This window comes from Ostrea edulis, chromosome 6, assembly GCF_947568905.1.
Source record: "Ostrea edulis chromosome 6, xbOstEdul1.1, whole genome shotgun sequence".
Lineage (NCBI taxonomy): Eukaryota > Metazoa > Mollusca > Bivalvia > Ostreida > Ostreidae > Ostrea > Ostrea edulis.
In genome coordinates, this window is record NC_079169.1 from 46,437,318 (window position 1) to 46,454,802 (window position 17,485).

The following is a 17,485-nucleotide window of genomic DNA, read 5'->3' on the forward strand; positions in this document are numbered from 1 at the left end:
GTCGGCGGATATATCCTCATCTCTTAGAATGAGACACGTCTATCACCACTGATTAAATTATACTTTACCACAAAATACTTGTATTGATTACACTTTTGTTAATTAAAGGTAATTACAAGAAATGATAAATGCCACAACTTCAATATTTACATAAATTCTACAACTTAGGTTACGTTCCAACGCATGTCTTTACAATCGTTTCAATAACTATTGTGTCTTTTTCCATTGAAAGTTTCAAATATCCACTAATGAATGATAAATCAATAACAGGAGAAAGAAAACAAAAGACTTGTATTCATAATACGAAATTAGAAATTTAATCACGAAATTCCACATTTAGGAAATCCATACAGTATAGCAGTTTTTGAGATCATACTGATTTGTAATTACCTAAAGTTAAAGCACACACACTGCCAACACACACCTAACACACACCTACCACACACACACTCCCAACACACACCTACCACACACACCTACCACACACACACTCCCAACACACACCTACCACACACACACTCCCAACACACACCTACCACACACACACTGACAACACACACACTCCCAACACACACCTACCACACACACACTCCCAACACACACCTACCACACACACACTGCCAACACACACCTACCACACACACTTACCACACACACTCCCAACACACACCTACCACACACACACTCCCAACACACACCTACCACACACACTCCCAACACACACCTACCACACACACACTCCCAACACACACCTACCACACACACACTCCCAACACACACCTACCACACACACACTCCCAACACACACCTACCACACACACCTAGAACACACACACTGCCAACACACACCTACCACACACACTCCCAACACACACCTACCACACACACACTCCCAACACACACCTACCACACACACACTCCCAACACACACCTACCACACACACACTGCCAACACACACCTACCACACACACACTCCCAACACACACCTACCACACACACCTACCACACACACACTGCCAACACACACCTACCACACACACTCCCAACACACACCTACCACACACACACTCCCAACACACACCTACCACACACACACTCCCAACACACACCTACCACACACACCTACCACACACACTCCCAACACACACCTACCACACACACACTCCCAACACACACCTACCACACACACACTCCCAACACACACCTACCACACACACCTACCACACACACACTCCCAACACACACTCCCAACACACACCTACCACATACACACTGCCAACACACACCTACCACACACACACTCCCAACACACACACTCCCAACACACACCTACCACACACACATTCCCAACACACACCTACCACACACACATTCCCAACACACACACTGCCAACACACACCTACCACACACACACTGCCAACACACACCTACCACACACACACTCCCAACACACACCTACCACACACACACTCCCAACACACACCTACCACACACACATATTTACAATAGTATCAAAGCTACCGTTACTATTCATAGAAATAGTTAACTAATGAATGTTTTCATTTTGTCGAAATGGTTCTTCTTTACATGCTTCTTCAGATTGTCTTTCCTTTTGAAACCACATCCACATTTTGTACATAGAAAGGGTTTATCCACAAAATGACTTAATACGTGTCGACGGAAATTACAGGTATGCTTGATTGGAATACTGCAAATGGGGCATCGGCTTCTGTTCTCAGAATGTCTATTAAAGATGTGATTTTTGAAGATTTGAGTGGAGTAAAAAACTAAATCACATTGTATACAATACTGAATGTTCTGTGTATGCTTCTCCTGATCTCGTAAATGAAGTGAAAGATCTTCTGCTTGGCTGAATGATTTCTGACAAAATCTGCAGTTTAATCCCTGGGTGACTGTTCTGTCTGGAAATTTAAAATTAATATTACAAAGCATGAAAAAGTGAAGATAACGAACAGTGATCAATCTCATAAACCTTGGAAAAGATACAAAATTAAGAGAAGGGCATACAAAGACCACTGGACACACCAGAGGTGGGATTAGATGTCAAGGAGGAGTAAGCACCCCCTGTTGACCATTCACACCCGACGTGACCCCTATATCTTGATCATATAAACGGAGTAATCCGTAGAAGAAATCTTTACGTAAAGAACGGCTTAACAATCATCAGACAGCATTCAACTCAGTAATATCTTGCATTGGCAAATTAGGCAACCTTTTATCATAAAATAACACCGTCTCCTTAACTGGTACACCTGTTTATCAATTATAACGACACATTTAAATCGAATGTTTAAATACGACATTTGATTACTTAGTATACTTTATATCAAATGTTGGGTTGCATTTGGACTATTGAGAATGAATCCGGATTCTTGAAATCGTAAATATCAGCATTTGCTAAGTCTACGATACACTTTCCACAATACGTTAATCAATGCAGCGAGATGCGAATCAACTGTGGCGTCACAATTACGAGCGGATTCTTGTGACATTTCTGAAAATTAATTGGATGTATCCATGGGAAACATGCAAACAATTCAAAATTTAAATAAAAGTGTTCACTCCTGTAACTTTAATCATTTGATTGAAGCACGTGGTAATAATTGCTTATGGTTACCCAATCTCTCCAGAAAAGGAGAGGGCTATTACTTTTATATACCCCCGAGGTATTTTCTAACGGTGGCTGACAAAATACGTTTTGAAGATTTTCACCCAACGTCGTCAAACTAGTCAAATTCTAATAGAAACAAAAATCACTGATTGGTCGCTGTAATATTATGATACATTTATTACTGATTGGTCGATGTGATGCAATGTATCTATCACTGATTGGTCGATGTAATATAACACATTTATCACTGATTGACCGATGTAATATAACACATTTATCACTGATTGCTAAATGTGATATAATAAAGAATTTTCATGTGAGGATTTTAATACTGTAGATACGTAAAATAGATTTAAAATCTGGCATTACAGGAGACAAGCGGCACATAGGCCCTAACGGTCACCTAAGCATCATGCAACAACTTTTAAATGTAGAGCTGAATTAAACGTGGTGTTAATAAGGTGGGATGGGTTTCATGAATTCCAAAATTTTGAAAGTGGTCTGGACGCTCTTCAAAAGCATATATATAGTATTTCTCAGATTGCAGCAAAATTAAGATGGATTTACTAGATAAAATGTATTAACACTCTTGTACCTCTGACACGGTACGGTATTCCAATTTTGATCGAGGGCTACATGCCCTTCATAACAATGCACACAACATGCCTTTACACAAGTTAAATTGAAGATAAAAATTTCTTAAAAGATTAAATGCATTTTCACTATTTACTACTTTAGACCCCAAATTAGTATCTTAACCTCCAGGTCTAGGGGTAAGGAATTTCACAATTTTAGTAGGCATTTACACGCTTTTTAGAACCATGTATACAATATTTCTTCACAATACACAGAAGTGATGAAGAAAATGTTTCAATATTAAATGCATTTTCATTATATTCCCATTTGGGGCCGCCCTAGATTCTTAAAACTGGCGCATGAATTTCACAATGTCGTTAGGAGGATCCATGCTCTTTAAAACCATGCATATATTTTCCCCCAACCTGTACAGGAGCAAAGGAGATTTTTAAAGAAGTGGGATTGCATTTATCACTATATGAGCCATACAGGCCCTCCCTAGCACCAGAACCTTACCCGTTGCGGTAACCTAGTGGTTACGGTAATCACTTTACAAGGGGGGGGGGGGGGGGGCTTAGGATCAATTCTCAATCCCCACGCCGCTTTGAACCAAAGGCGTTTGATATAGATAGTGACTCCTCCTTCACAGAGCACTCGGCTTCGAAGTGAACGTCACGGGGCTTTCGGATATGACCTTATAAACGGTGGTCCCGAAATGTGCTGGCATGAAGAATTCATTAGTGTCATACATTGACACTTAACGTCAGTGAGAAGGTTTCGGATGGGAGGCAGCACAACACACACACAATAACCCCTGACCCAACGGTCATGAATTTCATATTTCTGATAAAGGCATCCTTCCTCATCCTGATTATACACACAATCTATCTGCTAGACATTCCTGTGTAAATATCTTACAGACATTATTTTTGTAGGTGTTAACCCCCAACCCTCAGGCATCAAGGTTGTATTGATCACGAAATTCGCAATTTTAATTCCCCGTATTCCGAAGATAATATTTGAAGGGTTTGACCTCCACCCTTGCCCCAAATCCTTTATAGCAAGGAATATGAATATTGAAACTTTACGTTGCTCATCTCTTCATCATTATTATGTTTTCAGCTTTAGTTGTTTGATGTCCAAGAGTTAAGATTTTTAAAGAAACACTGTATCTTTACTACAAGACCTCTTGTTAGCGTCAGTGTGCAAGATATGTTCCGGACACGATTTGGGCATTTACAACCATAGCATTCCAGAAAGAGGCAACAGTGCCCTATTTTTGGTCACCACACATAATTATGAAGGTGCTATATACTGTTACAGATTATTGGTACAATAGCGGTCAAAATATACACATTTTACTCTTAAATAAGATTGAGATGTAAATTTCCAATGGTGTCATATCCCATTTTCTACAGCACATCGTGCTTGCCAGTACACAAGTTGTAACAAATCTAATTTCTTCCACATAATTGGTTGGATTGACATCGTGAGGTCTACGTCAATATGTATAGTTAATCATAGTTAAATGAACCACACCATATTTTAAAGTGGATTTTTCATTGCAAAAATCATACCAGCATATAAATACCATACTTTCTTTCCTTGACTGTCAACAGTAGGAATATATTCGTAAATATTACAGTGTTTCCTTAGTCATCCACTATACAATTGGACGTTTTCACATTTATACTACACGATGAAGGTACATGAATTAATATCAATATACTAGATAACAAACACAATTAAACTTGCATTTTTAATCATACATATACAACGTATAAATCATGATTCTTATAGTGTAAAACAGTTTTCTTCTTTCAAATATACACGAAAATATGTGTCAACAACTTAACATGCAGATAGTGGTTTAAAGGAACCAAGGGAATTCTTGGGGACCAGATACCATAGTGAATGAATTTCACAATACAACACACGTTTTATGCTACCTGCAGAATAAATTCACAAGAGCCTTCTTTTGCAGTAATGTACCACTATATACAATACTGTGGTTTTCATTCGATTACTTGACAAATGTAAGATTGCTATACACATGTGCTTATAGCTGTAGCTGGATTTTAAAAATATCACTGGAAAGATATCTTGCGTATCAAATGGTCACCTGGTGTATCTTGCCGGTATTTATGTTATCAGACACTGTAAATGTCCTTTGGAGTTTGGTAGGTGTAAACTTCCAATAAATATGTAAACAACCTCGATATCTTCAGTCTTGAATTCGTCCAACATCTTCAGCTATCCAGTATCATGAAATTTTCTTGCACTTACGCTGATGACCCATCATATTATCCTTGCGCTTGAAACTGCAACCACAAATCGAACATACGAAAGGTCGGTCCTCAAAATGACATGCAAGATGTCTACGGAAGTTTCGCTTCACTGTTATTCCACACACCGGACAAACATGCTTATCGTCGGAATGTTGAGAATATAGGTGATTCTGAAAATCCCAATTGGAATAGAAAAGAATGTTACATTTTGCACAAATATTTATATTTTCTGTATAATTTTCATCGAGTCGCAAGTGGCTGCTGAGGCGTTTTGTATCTTCAAAAGTTATCTTGCAGAATTTACACTGTAACCCAGGGCCTGAAGCATTTCCTAAAAATGAAATAAAGCATTTCTTTCATTTGATACTCGTACATCTAAATTATCGACAAAAGTCGTGTAATGCAATCAGCGATTGCTTAGGTGTCCAAGTCTCAGAAATATATAACAGTCATGTCTCATAATACTAGACATTCAGTTAAATACTCTACAATTCTTTAAGCTCGAACTACAGTTGTCTTCATATAATATGTAGTTTTCTAGATTGCTATCTCAAGGTCAGGATTCATGCTACACAGCCTTACAATTATACTTCTACGTATCAAATGATGCATTTTCACAGACCATTGCATGTAGCATGTATTACATTGTATATACATGTACACAAATTCTTAACAAACTTAGCATCAATTTTATGATTAAACCAACAAAAAGCCTTCTTGACAACATTCATGTAATCATATATCAAGTACCAGTTCCATTTTTAAAATCAGAGTTTGGTTAACATTCGCAGACCATCATAACACAAATAACGCCATACTATTGAATAGTTAAAACATTCAAAAGCTGTCAAAATCCAAGAAAAGTATCCTATTGCAGTTTTATACACTTGCGTTCATGGTCCTTCAATTTATCTTTCCTTTTAAAACTATTTCCACAGTTCCTACAGTTGAAAGGCTTTTCCGAGAAATGACTTGAAACATGCCGAAGGAAGTTACACTGATGTTTAACCGCCATTCTGCATATTGGACATTGTGATCTGTTATATGGATGATTTTTGACGATATGTTCCTGAAACTCCTGAGCCGAGTAGAAAGCCACGTGACACACTGTACACACTTTCATGCTTTCAGAATAATTCTCCTCCAGCTGTAAATGACAAACAAGTTGTATCTCGGATCTGAACCTTTTCTCGCAAAATTTGCAGTGTAGCCAGTGTTCCAAAGAGATGTCTACAAATTCAAATAATTTGCGAAAATTACTTAAATATAAATTTCATACATATCTTTTTACCATAGACTACCTGCCACATGAAATGGAATACCCCTTTTACCATGTAGAGTGATGTTTATGTCGACTAGTGTGGCCGAATGCAACAGACTTCCAGGTCCCTAACGGTAATTTTGTGGTCCAATTATTTTACATAGTCACACATCAACTTTAATAAAGACAGAAAGGAGATCATGTTTGCCATATTTTAAAGTCCTGGCTGAAGATACTCATTTATAGTATCTGATATTGTACAGATACCTGTTGTGGTAGAAAATGTTAATATTGAAAGAACCAATTAGCAGAAATGCATTACATATCCAAATTTATATACTTCTTCGCACAAAAACTGCGAGCTCAAAGTGGTATTATATAATGAAATAACTATTTTGTAACAAAATTATTCTTTTAATTCAATTCTAGGAGGAATATAATGTACAAGTTACAAGATGTATTTCTCTATCTCACAGTGAGATTTTCACAATGTTACACATCCCATTAATATATACATGATCACAATACGTAGTATGTACATGCATGATGCACATGTCTTTGAAGATACATCTCTTATTGATTTATCAGCTGTTAGTCCTGGGCAATTTATTACATTTCAACAGGTGGTCCTTCAAGTGGTCTTTTCTTTTAAAACTGTTTTTACAATGCGGACACGAAAATGGTCTTTCAATGGAGTGACTCGCTACATGTCGGCGAAAATTACAGGCATACTTCACAACGACTCCACAGATGGGACACTTGTTTTTAGCTGTTGAATGCCGTCTTATTAAGTGATCTCGGTAGGCGTGAGACGACAAGTAAACTAATTGACAGACTGAACAGATTTCTATGATGTCTGTGTACTTTTCAACAATGCGTAGATGATGGAAAAGTTCATCCTCTTGTTCGAACACATTCTGGCAGAATGGACACTGCAGTCCAAACGTTGAAGAATTGTCTACAAATTTAAATTTATTCACACATTAGTACGTTACATTATTTGAAAACTTCAACTAAGTCCCCCAGCATCATCGTTATACACCAATTACATCGTTCCCTCTTGTTGAATATTCAAATCATCTTGAGATTGGACTTTACAAATCTTTTGATGAACTGTTAGACTGGCTTGATTTTTAAATATCTGACTGCATATTTTGCACACAAAAATGGACCGGTGAGTTATCATATGCCGATTGAGATTATAATTGTCTTGAAAGTAACTTCCGCAAACAGAGCACTGCGGACAGCTGGTGACTACTCCATGTTTCACTTGTAAATGATATCGGTAAGTTCTCATTAAAAAGAAAACTTCTCCGCACTTGCACATTTGAACGTATTTTTTCTTTTCGACATTTCTAAGATGTGTTACAAGCGAGTCGCCGTTGGAAAAAGACATGCCACATTTTTTACACTGGAATGAGCCACTATTCGGTTTAAATGGCGATCCGACTTCTCCACTCCCTTTGATCCCTAAGAAGAAAGAAAAGTTTAGAGATACAAAGAGAAAAGAGAAATCGTTGCATTATCTTCGTAATAAGAGTTGTGGGAACATTCGATTTAACGTATCTCAGAAAGCAAACACTAGTTATTCTCAATTTTAGAGATTTTTTAATACAAGTTCTTCAGTATCATATTTTGCAGACAATGCCTTCAATATGTAAAGCATCCAGGCCGTATAATTGACAACAGAGAGTATCTATACATACTTGTTTATTACTTCCACTGTACAAATTTAATTACGAAAACGACCAATATATGATGATCAGTTACATCACTTAGAATAGAAATTCAAACTAAAAACTTTCAGATGTGTATATAAAGGTACTAATCAAGTTCTTTCCCCCCCAAAAAACATACACTTTAACGTTCATTGTACACAGAATTGAAATTACATCAAATTATGTAATATTGATGAATATTTGAACAATACATAAAACCAATGACAACATTTTCAAATTACAAATATTGCGAAGATAAGAACAATGTATCAATAAAAACAATTCAATAAGTACATGTAAAATAATCTGACCAATTGTTTTCCTAACAAGGTCACAACAAGAAAATATCCCTTACAAAATACATTCAATATGATCTGTATCTATAAGGCTTTTTTTTAACCCAGAAAACAAAATGCATCCTCTTCTCATCTCCGTAGCAAGTGCATGTACGAGACTAAAATCTAGACTCTTCACATAAATGTCCAGAAATGCACAAACTTATGCAGAGACGGGCACGTTTAACCTATCATATTGTCAGAGACAAACAAAAAATTGCTAGGAGATAATTAGCGAACCTTGACCATGGCAATAACACAACATGTACTCCTGGATAGTATATACCTGGAAATAAATTTCCTTTCGAAATGTAAAATGCTGTGAAAGAACATTAAGTTCACTGGATGGCATTTTATGTCCCAGAGAGAACTGATAGATAAACATATTTATTTACCTGAACAGATAAACATATGTATTAACCTGAACTGATAGATGTTACACATGTATTAAACTGAAATGATAGATGTTACACATACACATGTATGTATTAACCTGAACTGATAGATGTTAAACATAATTATGTATTTACCTGATTTGATAGATGTTAAACACATGTATTAACCTGAACTGATAGATGTTAAACACATGTATTAACCTGAACTGATATATGTTAAACACATGTATTAACCTGAACTGATAGATGTTAAACACATGTATTAACCTATGTTAGGTGACGTCTCTACAGGAGTGATTTTTTAAAGGAACGTTCAACAGCATACAGATAAAAAAGAACATACGCTATGAGCTTTAGCCAATGCATTCGGAATGTGTTTGTCATCACACAGGACCACGTTTTCTCTTTTACAAGGACTCATAGGAAGCGTGGAAAAGAAAGACTTGTGTGAAAAGCAACTAAACATTTAAATTTAATTCCCCCCTCATCTCTTCAATACTTTCTGGGTTTCAAATCACCACAAAACATTTTCACGTCAAATACGTACAAATAACAAATCTAAACTATGTAAATATTGCACGTAAAGAAATTATATACTGTACATGTAGTATACTAAACATCACAAAAATGAACATTTGTGAAAGGGTAAAGAGTCGCATGAATGCAACCCTCATTCTTTAACTTTATCATGTGTTTTCAAATGTTTCCTCAAAAAGCTAGCACCCTGGCAAAATCGTCCACATATCTGACAACGGAAATTACTTTTGCTTGCATTATGGTTCATAAGCATATGGTATTTATGGCCATTAGCAGATCTGAAATATTTTCCACAAACGCGACACACTCTACACACGTTAAGCCTCTCAACTGCTTGAAGATGTTGCACTAAGTCTACTTCATATGTAAATCTGTCACTGCAATGTTTACAGAAGAAGCTACCCGCAATTTTGGCACAAATGGGCATGCCTACAGGAACAACCGGTGCCTCCTGAGAAACAACTTTCGCTGAACCTGAGGCATGGACACCTACCAAGAGAAAAACGTTTGTTAGGGAATTTGTACATTTCTTTGATTAAAACCTCATCGGGAATTTCTACATTTCTTAGGTTAAGAATTCATCAAACACTCCTTCTATTACAAAAAGTGTCTTTTTAGACTTGCCCTGGAAACCGAAATCCAAAAACTTACAGGAAATCAAGACGTTGTTAATGTGAGTATTATGTATAAAACATCCAACCAAAAAGAAATAAAACAAACCCATATCTACACACACTTATTTATAGGAGTAGGTGTCAAATTTGAATTTGACCAATCTTTTCAAAATTAAAAAGCGAAACTAATACTACAGACATTCCATACCTTTCAAAAATCCGGCATGCATATATCAGTCTTGCCATGAAAACGATCAACAAAAAATATCACCTCATATTTCTTATTTGGATAAAAATGACAAATATTGCAATATGTATTTACATTCTAATTCGACTCTTCACTAAAAATATCTCATGAGGGGGATATGCATCAACTACCACAATGATAATGAAGAAGGCATACATAATTCACAAAGGTCCCCACATCCATCTAAGACATCTGCTGTGATCAGAAGACATACGTAATTTACAAAGGTCCCCACATATCTAAGATATCTGCTGTGGTCCTGCATTTTCACTATCGTCCTTTGGTTTTCTTATTGACAGTGAAGGACGTCTCAGTATTTCATTCACTCTACTGACAATACTTTTCCAGTCACTTTCAGAAGAGATTTCTGGGTATGCAGCGGTAACATAACGTCTCATATATGATTTCCTTTGACGATCTAGTTCACATTTTTTCAGTTTTCCACCACCGAAGAAGGAATACCGAAATCTTAAATTACTTGGTCCAAACAGTTCAGGAAATAACTTTTTAATGATGTTGCCTGCAAATACTCCTGCATTCCTTGAACTTGCTTTCAGTTCCTTCATTGCTGCTTGGGAAATTTGATAAACCTGAGGAATATCAGAAAAGTTATCTTTGTATTTACCAGAGGCTTGTTCCTTGGAGGACTCGCATGCCTCGGCAAAGAAACTCTCATAGTTAGAGGTCATCTTTCTGAAATCTCCAGGTTCTCTCTCTAGAGATACAGAATCACTCTCTTCTCCTCTTTCTGAGCTCATTTCATTTGCTGCCATGTCCTCTTCTTCATCATTCAAACCTGGTGTCATGTTTATTAGCAGTTTTTCAACAGTGCTAGAACTTTCTATTAATTCCTCGACCATATATTGTATCGAAGCACTGCTTTCACAGACCTGGACCATGTCTTTGGTGAGGTCGTTTATCTGAGTTGTTAGGATTTCCATTCCATCATTTTGGTTTCTTCTGTATGTTGCCAATGCATTTAACACCATAGTTGTTATGTCTTCGTTTCTACTATCCTTGGCAATCTTCATTGTGGATCTACATGCAGGGTCTAAAGTACAATGAATTCCTATGATAGCATACTTTTTAATTCATTCTTCAGACTTGTCACAGACAGGTACACATTTAATATAGCTTCGAATGTTTTACTTTACAACCGGAGGTTATACTTAGATCCCCCATACATATTTTGATACACATATAGTACCTTTCAACCAGATTTAACAAACAAGTTTAATGTATACTACCATGAACTACAAAAGAGACCTTAATTTTCACCTAGTGACTCCAAACAATTATACCATTACACGTATTCCTATCAAAATCATCAACTTTCTAAATATTAAATTTGCAAGTGCAACAAAATTTGAGTTATCATATCAACTAATCCTAGTCATTATTTTTATATTACCTTAAGACCTTGACCCCAGAATCTATGGGTGTTTTTCTCAGAAGATTGTCCACTTACGAAATATCAAATCCGTAAGCTGACATCTCAATGTGATCTTAACTTTCATTCAAATCTATAGTTGTTTATTCAATAACAATGATGTCTATATTAGCATGGTTAGAAGATATTGTGTGACAATATCATGTTAACAGACATACAGTAAACTACTGAGGGGATCCTATACCTTCAATACACAACCATAACCATAATCATTTATTCAAAAAGCATAATCATATTATCTAACAAAATGTACCTCTTACTATTTAAAAAATATGGCTAATATCTGAATTGTCTAAAAGGAGGTAAAAGGTCAATGTTACAGTCACCAGGTCAAAGATTTTGGTGTCAGTGGAAAAGTCTTGTCACAAGAAATACACATACCGAATTTGAGAGCTCTATCTCGCTAATGCATAAAAGATATGACCAAGGTTAACGTTTTTACCATCAGACAGACAGACGGACAGGCCAAAAACTATATGCCCCCGAATCTTCGTTTTGGGAGGCATAAAAATATGTCTAAATCATAACCCATACAAGAAGACAGAAAACTCTTATATATTACATGTTTCACTTTATTCATTATTAATAAAGAACATACACTATTTACTTTCATAGTGAATATTCCATCAGTAAGTTAAGATAAAATACTGCTGTTTTACATATAATGCACATCTCCTTACAATTATTCCTCCTATTTAGTCAATGTGTGCAGTCCTTTATCTTACTTAATTCATGGTGTGTCATTCAGGGATATCCTCCAATACTTACACACTTAAAACATATTTAGGCAAGAAAGCATGGTTTCCTGAGATGTCTACACTAAGGTACATGTAGTTGACTTTAAAAAATCACAGTCAGTGACAATCTTTTATTTTTGTTTTTAGAAGAATGATATATACCCTGCTACTCATCATGAAAGGTGAAGGTCATCAAATACCCACTGCCGATTTGTTCCGTGTACAAAGACAAAATCAATCGTATGTATTATTTTCTTTTCTTTTTATCATTATTATGCTTTCCAATGGGCAAAGCATGTTCTATGTTTAATACAAGCATAAGACAATCAAGAGCACATTTAATTCTAAAGATATCCGAACCACAAAAGACCACATGACAAAATCTGTTGTCGGTAAATTTGGGACAATCGGTCATATAATAACGATAATATATATATATATATATATATATATATATATATATATATACATATATACGGAATCTTTTCTCTTATATTTATATTGAAATTGACATTGCTTTCATCATATAATGAATGTATGTTTGTTTGTTGCAAACTAGTGAGATCCGGTGTTTTAGTACCACCTGTCTGTGCAATCATTACCAAATTTGGAGCGTCATCAAGGTCAAAGGGTGCATAGGCTGTTCCATTTAACGTAAGGAATAAGTCAACCATATGATATTTTAGTACATGGTTTATATTTTTTTTTTAAAATACAAGAACATATAAATATAAACAATAAAATGTCTTTCTTTGTTGTTTCATCCGGTGATGAAGGTAGCAATCATTGCAGAAAAAATTACATAACCCGCAAAGAAAGCATTTTATTCTTAAGTACAAAATGATATATGTATTTTTGACACCATGTGTGCAATGATTTATATATTTAAAAAAAAAAAACAATGATCAAAATTCGTATGAAATATCTTCTTTTTTTAAAATTAAAATATTCATTAAACACTTGAAAGTGTATGAGTGATCTCCAGTGACAGCAATGGCCGCCCCAGGTGATGAAATGCTACGAGGTGATCGGGGTTGTTTACCTCTGGTAAAATAAAACAAGGTGGACCAACCGTCAAATCCAGTACCAATTAGCAAAACAGGTCATCATTAATCTAGATTATGTAAATAGTCATTTTCACATCGAGAATGAGGACAGTTGTGAAGTGAGAATCAGGACAGATGTGAATTTTCATTACTGAGATCCTCGACGAAGTTCATGAAAAAACAGACTAGAAAAGGGAGTTACGGAGTGGACGTCTCGGATACCTGACCTACAATCCTGCATATATTGCTGGATAGATCAACTTCTTATGACCCCGCAATATCTTTCAGAAATGTATGAACATTAAGAATATTCTTTGTGCATTTATTTCTCTTTTTGGGTAGGGGTATTGCATCGTTATTAGAACTATACTGTATTAATTTTGCTTATACAGTGTACAACACACGTGTCACAGACTGTTAATCTATTCTAATGATACTTTTATATTCAACTGGTATATCGGAACAGAAAGACTACTAAATAATGTACTTTTCGTGGCATTTATGGACTTTATCCTAATAATGCAATGGTGTGTGTTTTTTATATTAGGTTAGTATACATGTATGTTCCCAGACACTTGATACAATGTATCTTCTTGGCAGAACTTTTTGTTGAAAGGACATATGTCGTTTCTGTATTTAGATATGGATAGGTATAACACAGGTTTCTCATTACATGTAGGAGTCCAGTTGTTCATCCCACAATTATTCAATTGGTTTATAGTAAAATATCTTTTAAAATATTATAATTACTTAGAATATACAATGTGCATATATTAAGCAATTCATTTGAGTTGTTGTAACATTTAATGTTACATTACTTTGAGAAAATGTCTGGCATTCAAATGAATATGACCTTTTATAACCAGAACTTGACACGTACATTTTTATTCTTCAAGAACCGCCGCGGTGGTCTAGAGATTAGAGCGTTCATCCCGCGTGCGGACGGCCGGAATTCGAATCCCGGCCGCGACAGACCTAAGTCATTAAGACAGGTAGTGACAGTTCCATCGCCAAACACTCAGCATCAGGTGTGAATGTCACGGGTCCTCGGAGATGACCTTAAATACAGATGTCCCGTGTCACAGTAGGTGTGGAACACTAAAGAACCTTCACTGCTCAATGGCCGTAAGCGCCGAGCAAAGGCCTAAATTTGAAGCCCTTCAACGGTCTTGGTGACGTCTCCATGAGTAAAAAATCTCGAATGATACGTTAAACAAGATACAATCAATCTATCAATATTCTTCAAGATTTGAAATTCATACATGAAAGTTTTCTTCTTATACACTGTTAACACAATAAGTCAATAAATATATTTACATAACTGAATACATTTTGTACTACTTTTCATCACTTTCAGGCTTTACATTATGGTTCTCTAAAGACTTGGAGCGAGGCAATAAAATATGTGCCTTTTTAAAAAATTTCCTTCAGCAATTTATTTTTATATTCAGTAAAAGCACTTAAATATGATTATTTAACAAATACATGTATATGTCATGAAAAAGCTTGTAGTTCTTTTCTATAATATGGGTTGGTTACTTTATAAGCCTGTGACAAAATATACATTTCTGTTCATGTAGTTTTAAATCTTTTTTTATCATACATGTCATATGTACAGTGTACACCAACAGGAAATCATGGCTGTCGGTGTATGATGTACTGACAGGACCTTTTACTATAAATCAGCTCTAGAATTAAAGATTGATCACATATCCATGTGTATTGATGGCCATGCATATTACATAGATCAACAAATTTGCAGTTCATATTTATGAGTTCATTGTATATTGCTAAGTGTATAACTCGGCTTCACTTAAGAAATTTGAAGAATTAATTGCTTTTCAAAGTGGTCTACAATACAAAAATCATATTGATCAAACTTATTTTAAGTTGCTGCAAATACAAGCCATTCAAAGTAAACTTTAACAACAATTCCATATTTCAACAATCTTTTTCCGGAGAAATTGATATTAATTTAAGCATTTAACAATTCAATAGACAATTCTTAACAGTATGTAATAGAAAATCAATTCTTCAATTAATGCAAGTCTGTACTTAGTATCACAAATACTCTTACAGCTCCAGTTGATCTAATTTTCACGAAGTGCAAGTTTGATCAACACTTTAGTGACATTACAATGTACATTTGTATCAGCATTAAAATTACATTGAATCAATCTATAGTAGTTTTCACAAAACCACAATTAAACTACCAAAACTCAATTTTTCAATATTTCATATACAGTGCCAACATGCCAAACCTACCTCTGAAAACATTCTTAAAACCCTACTATCTGAACCTTCAACAAGAGGCCCATGGGCCACATTGCTCACCGGAGTCACCTTGGCCCATATTTAAAATTTTCCCCTATATTTCCATGTAAAACTTTGATCCCTATTGTGGCCCCAACCTACCCCAGGGGCCATGATTTTTACAAACTTGAATCTACAGTGTCAGGAAGCTTTCATGTAAATTTCAGCTCTTCTGGTGCAGTGGTTCTTGAGAAGAAGATTTTTAAATGATTCCACCCCATTTATGCATGTTTGTGATTATCTACCCTTTGAAGGGGGCAAACTTGAAAGCCCTTTACCCAAGGATGCTTTTTGCCAAGTCTGGTTGAAATTGCACCAGTGGTTCTGGAGAAAAAGTAGAAAATGTGAAAAGTTTACAGACAGACGGACGGACGACCGACAACAGACGATCAGAAAAGCTCATTTGAGCTAAAAAGTTGCAAGTTGCATAATGTGCAAGATCCATGAGTGACTGCACTTGATCATGAAACCTAAACCCTTCTCAATCATGTGGACTTGTTTGGATTGCAGCTTTATAAAATGTTTCAGTTTTCTACTGTTTCATTTAGTTTCTAAGCCTCTTAAAGGGAAGGAACTTACCCTTTAAATGCATGTATGCATTTGCAAGTATATTTACAACCTACATGGCTCAGGTGATACCCATGTCTGGATGATGATTTTTATTCCATCAAATACTAAGTACACTTACAAGATGAGTTAAAATAGTTCCAAAGTCACTTTATTACAAAGTCATGATCCTGACATATTTAGATTTTTTTTTAACCAGCGACCTCGACCTTACATGTACTTTTAAGGCTATGATTATGTGTAATATAAATGTATATGTAATTTATTAGAATTTTCCTTCATATGTTGTGTACATCATGTACTGGTATAATGTCCTCAATTATAACATTTCCATTGTATTGATTTACACTCATCAATATTGAATGTTTTGAAAACTTACCCCAAGACTGCACACCACAATGACAGTAAAATACAGTATTGTACATGTACTGTACATGTAAATATTCTTTTTATGTTTATTATTGAGTGTTTTCTAGTTAAAATCCCTAAAGAATGGAAACTATTGATCACTGGTTTTTGAAACATTGCTTCATACATGTACTATATCTGAGACATATATGTATATAGATGTTCTGCAAAGCAGCAACAATAGAAAACCGAGCCCCACAGTAAGTATGGATCTATAATACACCAATAATTTTATCTTGACTTCTGTAGGTTTCTATTTTTTTCACCTCAACCTAGCTTACACCAACTACAAAGTCTACAAAATAAACAATTTTCCAAGGTAGAATAAATCCTTTAGAATAATTCTCTTTATGTGACCT

The 17,485-nt window shown here is 35.5% G+C and overlaps 2 protein-coding genes across 22 annotated transcripts in view; one reads left to right on the forward strand and one right to left on the reverse strand.

Moving 5' to 3' along the window:
* Window positions 1-294: 294 nt before the first annotated feature.
* The window catches only part of LOC125683549 (zinc finger and BTB domain-containing protein 18-like), a 34,056-nt gene continuing 16,865 nt past the window's right edge, over window positions 295-17,485 (reverse strand). For 2 of the 16 annotated variants that reach the window (XM_056139721.1, XM_048924824.2), the window contains exon 5: window positions 4,956-5,829. In XM_056139721.1, the coding sequence (XP_055995696.1) occupies window positions 5,474-5,829 (356 nt within the window). In that variant the 3' untranslated portion in view covers window positions 4,956-5,473. Of the gene's footprint in view, window positions 1,925-4,955; window positions 6,729-7,152; window positions 8,230-8,353; window positions 11,657-17,485 lie in introns of those variants that run through there. The other 14 variants (XM_056139719.1, XM_048924822.2, XM_056139718.1 and 11 more) reach the window with 10 other exon arrangements.
* LOC125683551 (uncharacterized) overlaps window positions 10,354-17,485 on the forward strand; it is a 43,452-nt gene continuing 36,320 nt past the window's right edge. The window contains exons 1-3 of one of the 6 annotated variants that reach the window (XR_007373014.2): window positions 10,354-10,417; window positions 12,940-13,032; window positions 13,352-13,446. The gene's annotated coding sequence lies outside the window, so the exon portion shown is untranslated. Of the gene's footprint in view, window positions 10,418-12,821; window positions 13,033-13,351; window positions 13,447-14,734; window positions 15,227-17,485 lie in introns of those variants that run through there. The other 5 variants (XR_008795814.1, XR_008795813.1, XR_007373012.2 and 2 more) reach the window with 5 other exon arrangements.